We start from the raw sequence: 12,067 nt of genomic DNA, 5'->3' as shown, positions 1-12,067 counted from the left end.
GTTCTGAGACTCTAGGATAACCTCTCAAGTATTTGTCTGCATGCTGATTTTTTCACAGCATGCAGGCTATGCTCAGCTAAAATGAGATCAGGAATTAATGCTGCCTTCACGCCATGTCAAAATTTTCCTGTAATTCCGAGATGATAACACTTGACATTTTACTCATAGCTTTCCATGTTGTCGGACTCAGAGGCAGCCCGTAAGTAGCACGAAAATGAACCTGGCAGCGGTCACGTGGTAAATCTGTCACTGGTCCAAGTTGCAACTCTCAGAACATTCAGAGTTCACAAGTTGTAATTACGAGTTCAGGAGCATGTGAGGGCCTTGGCGTTGATAGTGTTTCCATAGAAACACATAATATAGAGTATAGAGGAGAATGTCACGTGTTTTCATCTCGGAATTTTGACATGGCGTGAATGCGGCATTAGTCCTCAGGACTATCCGGAGTTGAGCCAGTTTTCTTTTTGACCAGCAGAGGGTATCAGGTGGCAATGAGGCAAATTTACCATGGAATCAAATGACTTGGTGATGACTGCCACTCTGTGCTCCCTGTGAATTTAGTTTTTATTTCGTTTTTAATATTTGTTAAGGTCGTTTTATTTTTATTTTTCAGTTTCTCTATAGGCACATTAATATATAGTAATCAATATACTAGTATGGTAAAAATACATTTATAATATTTTCTAACACAATATTATTTTACATATATTTATGAATATATAAAATAAATAGCACTTAATAATATGAACAATAACTGATATTTATGAAAAATACCCTTGCGCTGAAACTGATAAACTTACATTTACTGAAAATTATTACAGTTGAAGTCAAAAGTTTACACACACATTGCAGAATCTGTAAAATGTTAATTATTTTACCAAAATAAGAGGGATCATAAATAATGCATGTCATTTTTTATTTAGTACTGGCCTGAATAAGATATTTCACATGAAATATGTTTACATATAGTCCACAAGAGAAAATAATAGTGGAATTTATAAAAATTACCCTGTTCAGAAATGTTCACATACACTTGATTCTTAATACTGTTTTGTTACCTGAATGATCCACAGCTGTGTGTTTTGTTTTGTTTTTTTCTCAGAAAAGTCTTCAGGTCCCGCAAATTCTTTGGTTTTTCAGCAGTTTGGTGTGTTTGAATCATTTCCAACAATGACTGTATTATTTTTAGAACCATCTTTTCATGCTGAGGACAACTGAGAGACTCATATGCAACTATTACAGAAGGTTCAAATGCTTACTGATGCTCCATTAAAATAAATGTAACTTATTTTCTCTTCTGGGGAACATGTAGGTATCTTCTAAAGGGGAGTACTAAATGAAAAAAAAAAAAGAAAAATGTACACATCCTTGTTCCGTTTAAAAATGTACACCTCTGGCTCTTAATGCATAGTTTTCTCTTCTGAAGCATCAGTAAGTGTTTGAACCTTCTGTAATAGTTGCATATGAGTCCCTCAGTTGTCCTTAGTGTGAAAAGATGGATCTCAAAATCATGCAGTCATTGTTGGAAAGAGTTCAAATGCTGAAAGAACTAAGAATTTGTGGGACCTGAAGGATTTTTCTCAAGAACAGCAGGCAGTTTAACTGTTCAGGACAAACAATAACTCGTGAACAACTATCACTAAACAAAAAAACACAGCTGTGGATCATTCAGGTCACAACACAGTATTAAGAATCAACTGTACAGTATGTAATCTTTTGAACAGGGTCATGTTTATACATTCAACTATTATTTTTTCTTGTGGACTATATGTAAACATCTTTTATGTGAAATATCTTATTCAGGTCAGTACTAAATAAAAAATAACATGCATTTTGCATGATCCCTCGTATTCTGGTAAAATAATTAACATTTTGCAGATTCTGCAAGGTGTATGTAAACTTTTGACTTCAACTGTATATTATGTTTATATTAAAGCCTATGCATTTTATAAAAGTCTACTATAATAATATATTATTTGATGTCTCTGTACCACACCACCTATATTACTGACTAAACTAGAACATAGTAGGCGTTTATTGCAACGGAAGCGTTCGCGTCGCGTCACTCGCGTACATGCGTCGACGGGACTCCGCAGTGAACTCTTATTCCCATGATGCTGCGGGTTTGTCGAAACTTTGACAGGCACGGAAGAGGCTATAGGCAATCTAACGCGAAAACACAAGAGGCATCGTCTGCTATGCTGTGTTTAGTTATGAAAATGCACGAGTGGCGATAGCATTCCGCGCCAGTGTACTGCGGTTCGATATGCGGTGCTATTGTCAACGAAAGCTCGCAGTTCAGGCGCAACTTGCACCAGCGGACTTCATTCAGTGACAGGTAAGCGCTGTTTATCAAACCGAAAGCTTTCAGTGTACATGGGTAACACTTTTCTGAGGGCAGGCTGACGGCTTGACCATCGTAACCTAAATATGTGAGTGGAGGGCAACCATTCCCAAACGTTTCGTGATATCTGTTTCATCCCATTGAAAGTTAATGAGCAACCTATCGCGACATGGAGCTATTTGGCAAGCGAAGCGTCGCGAAACGTGGGTTGCCAGATCTTTACCTGCTTTTTTTTTAGCACTGTACTTGGCTACTAATATGCGACTTATTGTTAAATAACGAGGGAAACAGTTTACACAGCTGATACGTGTTAATGTATTTCATATTTGGTCGCAATCACCTTCATACGTTTTCTTTAAAATTTGTTTTACCTTACCTGACAGAGTAAAACCTGGTGTTGCCACCTACTAACAAGACATAAATTATATTTTTCCTCTCGTTTAGTTTATAGACAGAGTTGATGTATATTCTCAATAATCAGTTATCTGCTAACATCCAATACTATCTCTTACATGGTGGTGGGTTCAAAGTGTGAAATGTTTTGTAAGAATGTTTTATTGATCAAATGTGTTTGCTTTCTTTCCAGCACACACATCTAATTGTGAAACAGAGAAAGTGAGTTGGAGTGTCAGAGCATTTAAATGTTTGTTGAGTAAAGTGCTGAATAGGGATCAGTTCAGCTGTAACAGTGGCCAAAGCGTGTGAGTGAATAATTCATTTCCAAGCTATGATGCTTAGCTGGGTTTGAATTCGGATTTCTTTGCAAATATAGCATTTCCTGAGGCAAAAAGTTTAAATTTATACATTGCCGTCCACAACTGATTAGTTTTATGAAGCAAGTCTTTTATTTGGCTACTGAGATCTAGTGTCATCCCTATCGCAATCCATTATGCACTGCATGTTCTCATCATGTTCTGGAACTCCTATTCCAGTAATTATAGCAGAGGATAATCAAATCCTTTTAGAAGATTTTCTTTGAATTCTGTCACACATCATACCACTAAATAGCATATGCTTTCAGAAAGTAAATTTTTTTTGTGCATTCTTTTGGACTTTGATGACACAAGGGTTAGATGCTGCAAGAATATGCCGTGATCCTGCATTCAGTCTTTGTGTCCGTTGTCACAGGCCGGTATCTGTCAGTCGCTGCTCTCTCTAGAACACAATAGTTTATATTCATGACATTGTTTGGCCATTGCCAGACTGGGTTTTGTTGATGGACGTATTGTTTGTGTTTTGTTTCTTTGTGCTTTGTTACCTTCAGAGTGATGTTTTTTTGGGTTGTTTGACATGATATCTCTGTCCTCAGATTGTCAGACATGGATCATAAGGATGTATTTGCAACATTGCAGTTGGTATGTTCGGATGTCATCTTGGCTCTTAATGGATGCCGCAGCAGTTCTTCAAATGCTGGCGCCACTGATCGTCTGTTGGGGGTCATGAGGCAGATTCAGGAGCATGGTCGTGCTGTTGAACCCTTGATCACTGGCTTTACTGCTGTCTATCACCATTTTGATTTGGATGCACAGACTCCCGCCAATGGATATCGGACCTTAGTCAAGGTAACTACTAGTTTGTTGAAACACTGTTGAGTGAATAAGAAAGGGGATTTATATCAGTTGTATAACATTTGTTTTTGTTTTTTTTGTTTTGTTTTTTTTTTTTTGCAAATGAGGGGTCACTGAATTAAAAATAAAAAGGTTATTTGCGACTTTTTATCTCACAATTCTGACTTTTTTTATCACTTGAATTGTGAGTTATAAAATCAGATTTGTGAGATAAAAACTTACAATTATGACTTTTTTTCTTACAATTCTGACTTTTTTAATCAGAATTGCGTAAAATAAACTCACAGTTGCAAGAAATAAGGTCAGAATTGCAACATAACTTACAAATCTGACTTTTTTCTCACAATTTTGACTTTTTTTTTAATCAGAATTGCATCATATAAACAATTGTGTGAAATAAAGTCAGAATTGCGAGATAAAAATGTGCAATTCTTACTTTTTCGGAGAATTGCGTGATATAAACTCACAGTTGCAAGAAATAAAGTCAGAACTTTGAGAAAAAACTTGCAATTCTGACATTTTTTCACAGAATTGTGAGATATAAATTCACAGTTATGATTTTTTTTTCCTCAGAATTGCGTGATATAAACTCACAATTACGAGAAATAGTCAGAATTTCAAGATAAAAATGTGCAATTCTGACTTTTTTCTCACAGTTCTGACTTTTTCCTAGAATTGTGTGATATGAACTCTCAATTGCCAGAAATAAAGTCAGAATTTCGAGATAAAACTTGCAATTGATGTGAGGTATAAACTCACAATTATGATTTTTTTCTCAGAATTGTGTGATATAAACTCTCAATTGTGAGAAATAGTCAGAATTTCAAGATAAAAAGTTGCAATTCTGACTTTCAAGAAATAAAGTCCGAATTTTGAGGTAAAAACTCGCAATTCTGACTTTTTTTTCTCACACTTCATACATTTTTCTCAAAATTGTGATACATACTTGCAAATGTGAGTTATAAAGTCTAGTATTGACGGGAAAAGGACTGATATGACTTAATAACTCTTGCAGCAATTGTGAGTTTATTTCTCCCTGTTCTAAGAAAAAAATATTTTTTTTCCAGGATTCCTTGATAAATAGGAAGTTCAGAAGAACAACATTTATTTGAATGTTTCAAGAAAAAAATCTTACTGACTCCAAGCTTTTGAAAATTGTATTTTTATAAATAATTGTACATATATTCCTAGAAAATGAATAGAAAATAATACGTTTTATTTAGCCTAATATCCACAAAAGGAGTTCATTGATTTTTTTTTTTTTTTTTTTTTTTTTTCTTTAGGTAGTCCATTCCTGCGTCGCCTACATCCTTCAGAAGGCCCGTTACATTGCATCAAACTGCGCTGGAGCATTTTTCCGGATGGATCATAATGTGTCAGAAATGGAAGCATACTGTAGTGCCCTGTGCCAGCTGCGTGCATTGCTTTACCTGGCAAAGATAATACTCAATGACAATCCCCATGGTCAGCTCTATCCACAGGAGGAAGGGGGTTTAAGCGAGAGGTTTGTGCAAGAGTACATCTCCATGCACAAAGCTTGTTTCTATGGCCGCTGCTTGGGCTTCCAGGTGAGATATTGTAAATAGTTCTTTTGCAAATGTTTGCGTTCATTTAGGTTTTTTCTTATTTAACAGTACTGGGAATCTCCCATGAATGAAAGTTTTTATCATTTCACAGTTTATGAAGTATGCAAATTGGTTCCAGAAACACAAAGTCTCTCTTTATTTGTCTCTGCTCCAAGTTTTCCCCCTCTCTCAGGCCATTTCTACAGACAGTGGTCATTAGTATGGTGTCATTTGGTGAAAACTACAAGAAACAGCAGACTGGGTTAGGTAAGTGCAGACGCAGATAGGGTGCGTCATAATTCATAAATTAGTCTTTTACAGTTCTCACACAATTACATATCCCTTTCGCCAATGAACTGATTTATCTACAGGCATTGCTGCGCTGTCTTTCTTTACATCGGGCAAATACGTAGTAGATCCTGAGCTGAGGGGAACAGAGTTTGAGCGCATTACTCAAAATCTAGATTTGCAGTTCTGGAAAACCTTTTGGAACCTTACAGAGACTGAGCTATTATCAGTAAGTACAAGTATGTTGATGTGTTCTTGTTGTTAAACTGTAGTTTACAATGATATTTACAATACCGTTCAAAATTTTGGGATCAGTAAGATTTTTAAAAATGTTTTAAAAATCTCTCATGCTGACCAAGGCATTTATAGTTAAAAATATAGTTACATTTATTGTGAAATATTATTACAATTTTAAATAACTGTTTCCTATTTTAATATATTAAAATGTATTTTATACCTGTGATGCAAAGCTGAATTTTAAGCATCATTATTCCAGTCTTCAGTGCCACATTATCCTTCAGAAATCATTCTAATATGCTGATTGCTAAACATTGCTTATTATATCAGTGTTGAAAATATGCAATGTTGTGCAGCTTAATACTTTTGTGGAAACGTTTGATAAATTTTCCATTTCTTTGATGACTGGAAAGTTCAAAAGAACAGCATTTATTTGAATCTTTTGTAACATTCTAAATGTTTTTACTGTCATTTTTCATTAATTAAGTGCATCCTTTCCGAATAAACATACTAATTTCTTTTTAAAAAATCTGACTGCCCCCAGACTTTTATATGCTAAGTTAAGTTAAGACAGAAGAGTTTTAATTATCTTTTTTCTTTTCTGTACTTTTCTAAAGAGTTTGACCAGGATTACTTCCACTGTGGTGCAAGTGAATGTAATGTTAACCATACCAGCATTAAGTCTGAGTTTGCCACTGGCATCTGATCCCAGTCTTTCAGTCTCTGTAAGTCCTCCAGTTGCACACTCGGGTCCTGGGCCAGTCAAAGTGCGCTTGATCTCACATACGCTCCGACAAGGACAGGTTTGTGTGTTTTATGAAAAAGAAATGATTAATTACATATTTTATTTAAAGGGGTCATCAGATGCCCATTTTCCACAAGTTAATATAATTCTTTAGGGTCGTAATGAAAAGTCTATAATAAAGTCTATAACTGTAGTTAAAAATTCTCAGTGGTAGTGTAAAACAACACTCTTTTTACCTTGTCAAAGTCAGCTCTGTAAAAATCATCCCATTCTGGTCGAGGCTGCTTTAAATGCAAATGAGCTCTGCTCGCCCCACCCCTCTCTTCTCTTTGTGGAGTGACGAGCATGTTTACTTTAGCCGCATTTAGCCGCTAAACTTGCTAAATAGCACATTAGTAGGAAAGGCGATCACAAAGATTCATAAAAAAAAAAACCTTATACTCATTTCTGCTGTAAGTGAAGCTGGATCATGAATGATTTGCACAAACATAGACGGATATATGTAGATCGGGAGGCGCATTCCCTTCACAAACAAACGTAATCAACTGCATCTTCAGTGGCTCAGATGTCGGGAGTAAATGACGACCACTTCGTTCATTATTACATCCAGCAACACAACACTTCAATCGCTTAATTCAATTCTTGTCTAACTTACATCCCTGCTCCGGCATCAAAACATGGAGGTTGGACTGTTACAGCTGATCTGAGGCTTGTGTCAATCAACTATTAGGGGAACGGCCTCTGTCGGTGTGGCGCCACAACGACAGGCATCTGAGAACGGCTCGATTTGAAAAAGGCAATATTATTTTTACAGATTAATTAAAAACCACAGCATGGATTTTTATCATTATAGGGTAGATTTGTACATACACTGCCAACACACATTAATGTTCAAACAACATGTAAAAGTGAACTTAGCATCCGATGACCCCTTTAAGACAAACAGTTATCTTACGACTTTGAATGATGTTTCAAGTATGAGCATTCAAGTTTTTTCAACATCTTTAAACAATTAAACAATCAATTCTGCCAAATGTCCTCCATATTCGGTCTCTTCCCACAGGACAGTGCAGAACTGTTTGGCCTTTCTCGTCAGGAGGGGCCTCAGCTCTCTCTGCCAGGGGGTTTCAGTCGTCATACAGCTCCTCTTTCTCCATGCCTGCTCATACACTTCCATGGTGGAGGCTTTGTCGCACAAACTTCAAAATCACATGAGGTAGGTCTGTGACAATTTCACCTCCCTATATAAAGTTTCTCACCTAAATGATTTCCTTGTCTTTTTCTCTCTATTGTAGAATTATTTGAAGAGCTGGTCAAAGGATATGAATGTGCCTATTCTCTCGGTGGATTACTCATTGGCTCCAGAGGCCCCGTTCCCCCGGGCTCTAGAAGAGTGTTTCTACGCCTACTGTTGGGCCTTAAAGAATTGCCACTTGCTGGGTTTGTAAAGCACACCCCATGAAAACATTTGTGCTTTATTTTTACTTTTGGGTTTTAGTGTGTGAGCTTAATAATAAGTGCCTCAGGACTTAATAAATGTTGATCTTGCTGCACAGGCTCGACTGCAGAGCGTGTCTGTTTGGTAGGAGACAGTGCAGGCGGTAACTTGTGCATAACCGTCTCTATGAGGGCGATGTCTCACGGTGTACGCGTTCCTGATGGGATTGTGGCAGCGTACCCAGCAACTCTGCTAACAACAGATGCCTCACCATCCAGACTACTCACTTTAATCGACCCTCTGCTGCCTTTAAGCGTGCTCTGCAAATGTATCGATGCCTATGCTGGTGAGCTTTAGAGTCAAGTCATGTTACAGCGTTTTATACTATGGAAGCCCGTTTCCGTAATTGGTAAAAGGTAATTGTGACTTTTTATCTTACAATTCTGAGAAATGAAGTCAGAATTGCATGGTATTATATACTTGCATTTGCAAGTTATGAAGTCAAAATTGCGAGATATAAGCAAGTTTTCCTTAGAATTGTGAGTTTATATCTCACTATTCTGACTTATTCATGAGTTTGCCTGCCCATCCAGTCTTAATGGGCCCAGTCTTAATGGGCAATGGTAAACAAACTTGGCTTGCCATCCTTAATGAAGGCTCGAACCCGAGGCTCGGCTTGAGCCGGAAGAACGGAGGCTGGGACGGTGCAATGAGAGCTGCATATATAGGCTTGTAATGATGTTTGACAGGACTGAATGATTAGGCTCCTCCCAGACCTATGTTTGGAACTTCATTAAAATGCACAATTGCAAGTTATTAAGTCAGAATTGTGAGATATAAACTCACAATTCGAGAACATATCAGTCGTTTTTCCCTTAAAACTGGTCTTGTGAGTTTATATCTCACAATTGCAAAAGAAAAGTTTTGCAAAAAAGAATTGCGACTTTATAACTCGCAATTATGAGTTTGTATCACGCAGTTGTTACTTTTTTCTCAGAATTGCGAGTTTATCTTGGAGTTCTGGCTTTATAAACACACAATTCAGAATTGTGAGATATAAAGTCGCAATTCTGAGAACATATACATTTTCCCTGCAAAACTGGACTTTATAACTCGCAATTGCATTGCAAGTTTGTATTTCACAATTCTGAAAAAAGTTGTGTTGTGAGTATATATCTCACAATTCCAAAAAAAGGTTTTGCAAAAAAGAATTTGCGAGATATTGCAAGCATTTGTGTGAAAAAAGTCAGAATTGTGAATTCTGATTTTATTTCTCGCAATTGTGAGTTTATCTCACAGCTGTGACTTTTTTCTCAGAACTGCGAGTTTATAACTTTATAAAACACACAGTTAGGTCCGAACTGTGAGATATAAATTCACAATTCTGAGAACATATCAGTCATTTTTTCACGCAATTCTGATATAAATTTGCATTTGTGAGGAAAAAAGTCAGAATTGCAAGTTTATATCTTGGAATTCTGAATTTATAAATTGCAATTGCGAGTTTATATCTTACAATTTTGAGAAAAAAAGTCAGAATTGCGAGTTTATATCTCAGGATTCTGACTTTATAACTTGCAATTGCGAGTTCATATCACAATTCAGAAAAAAAAATAAGAATTGTGTGAAAAAGTCAGAATTGTGAGTTTTTATCTCACAATTGTGAGTTTGTTTCATGTAATTCTGAGGAAAAACCTCAGAATTGAGAGATAAAAAGTTGCAATAACCTTTTTTTTTTTTATCCAATGGCGGAAACAGCTTCCATATTATACAGTACAGATTGTTTCAAAGCAGCTTTATCTATCACACCTTCATGATTGTAGTGTGTTTTGGTCACTGTCTCTATCTCAGGTACAAGTTGTCAAACAGTACAGCCAGCTCAACAGTTTGACACCTTGGCCGCATTGGGACAGGACACAGTAAAGATGTTGAGTAACTTTGCCCAAGGAGCAACAAATTGGTTTCAGACTTTATTAGAACCAAAAGCAACCACATCATCAAATGGTCCTTCACCTTCTGAAGAGAAACCACAGGTCCAAGAATACCCAGAGTCCCCACAAGTCCAAGAATATCCAGAAAACTTTGAGCCTCTTCGGTCTAGATGTTTGGTGGATATGCGGACGCCTTGCACACCAATAATGAAGAACCCATTTGTTTCTCCTCTACTTTCTTCAGACAGTCTTCTCAAAGGGCTTCCACCAGTGCATATAGTGGTAAGAACTGATAAAAAATGCATTTCCAGAAACAATGTTGAAAGTATAATTTAAATGCTTTGATTTGTTCTTTTCAGGCCTCTGCTTTGGATGCCCTGTTAGATGATTCAGTGATGTTTGCCAAAAAGCTGAGGAACATGAACCAGCCTGTGACACTCACTGTGGTTGAAGATCTTCCCCATGGCTTCCTGAGCCTTTTACAGCTCTCCAAAGAAACCCAGGAAGCTTCTGATATATGTGTGAAACGAATCAGAGAAGTCTTCCAGCAAGAGGAACCACCTGCTGATCAGAGGCAGGCAGGGAGCAGTTAGACAGCTTAGGTTTGGAAAAAGTCCTGATGGACCACCATGGCCCAAGACGTTCCAAGGATCACATCGCAATAGCAATAAAGTGAAACTAGTTTCGACAGGTTCGAAACCAAAAATATATTTTTAAAAAAGGAGTCTATCCACCAGCTAAACTCCTGGAGGCAATTGTAGATCCAGCTTGTAATACCAAAGTCATTGGGTTAACATGCAGTTTTGCATCCATGTTTAGGTATTCACAATAACAATCACTGTTGTGTTCTGACCAAACTGAATGTCTAAGCATCCATCAAAATTTCACCATTGTGCCTGTAGTGATGCAATAAGATCAATCCTCTCTGCTTTTGGATTGCAAACTAACATTTTTTAAGCAACTGCACTGTGGATTTTATTAAATCACCATTTCTGACCTCAAACTTGGCTTGCTGTCCTTAATGTAGGCTCGAACCCGAGGCTCGGCTTGAGTGTCGAGTTCAACCCCCCAATGCGATATTACCTAGAGGGAGAATAACAGGAATAAGAGATGGAGAAGGGGAGTTGAAGGGATGCCGGAAGAACTGACGCTGGGACGGTGCAATGAGAGCTGCTTATATAGGCTCGTAACATTGATTGACAGGACTGAATGATTAGGCTCTTCCCGAACCTACGTTTGGATCTTCATTTAAATGTAGGGGTTTCAAACACACAGCCTTACTTTCTCTCTCTTGTTTAATTTACAAATGTAACCCTTTTGAATTTAGTAAATCTCCCTTAGTAAATCTCCATTTAGTAAATGTACCTCAATATTGTACCTCAGTATCAGCAGTTATGATCATGTTTTGTGCATGCACTCTCTATGCTATTATAAATTAATTTGTCCCATATTAGGTGGCATTTATAAAATGACTTTGACACCCCTGCTACAATACCAAATAACAATGTCAGCTCTAGCATTATTTGAGAATGTATAATTAATTTGACAAGGATATTTGCGTGTGATATGATTATATACCAGATAAAACTTTGAGGCCTTTGAGGATGCGGTTATAAGCATTACAGCATTGTGTCCTTTCATAGACTACTGTTGTCTACACTTGAACTTTATATTAACACATTACCTCATCATTTCTTCAGATGCACCAGAAACCTTTACTGTGACTTACCAGTTCACATTATGATGCAGTAAACTAAATGGCTAAAAGTCGTTCACAACCATAACCGAATTACACTCAGAATGATGACCTGTACTTTTTTTCTTATCACCGAAGATGTTTGTTCTATACTGTACATTTCTGAGAGGATTTTGATGAACTGACTGTCAAAAGCAATAAATAAATAATCCACAATTTTTAAAACACCTTTGTTTCAAGGGCTGTTTTATGTTT

General features: G+C 37.0%; 1 protein-coding gene across 2 annotated transcripts; it reads left to right on the top strand.

Annotated features, from left to right (window-relative positions):
- Positions 1-2,099: 2,099 nt before the first annotated feature.
- Positions 2,100-12,022, top strand: lipea (lipase, hormone-sensitive a). 2 transcript variants are annotated; one of them, XM_051137448.1, is made up of 12 exons: positions 2,100-2,338; positions 2,931-2,959; positions 3,654-3,906; positions 5,196-5,480; positions 5,654-5,744; positions 5,849-5,994; positions 6,620-6,805; positions 7,811-7,963; positions 8,043-8,187; positions 8,304-8,531; positions 10,037-10,398; positions 10,476-12,022. In XM_051137448.1, the coding sequence occupies exons 3-12, from the start codon at positions 3,664-3,666 to the stop codon at positions 10,707-10,709; spliced, it is 2,073 nt and encodes a 690-aa protein (XP_050993405.1). In that variant the 5' UTR covers positions 2,100-2,338; positions 2,931-2,959; positions 3,654-3,663; the 3' UTR covers positions 10,710-12,022. The 2 variants fall into 2 exon arrangements, with proteins under 2 accessions (XP_050993405.1, XP_050993404.1); XM_051137447.1 differs by lacking the exon at positions 2,931-2,959.
- The last annotated feature ends 45 nt before the right edge of the window (positions 12,023-12,067 follow it).

This window comes from Labeo rohita, chromosome 19 (genome assembly GCF_022985175.1).
Source record: "Labeo rohita strain BAU-BD-2019 chromosome 19, IGBB_LRoh.1.0, whole genome shotgun sequence".
NCBI classification, from domain to species: Eukaryota; Metazoa; Chordata; class Actinopteri; order Cypriniformes; family Cyprinidae; genus Labeo; species Labeo rohita.
This window is presented reverse-complemented; position numbering and strand designations above follow the sequence as displayed.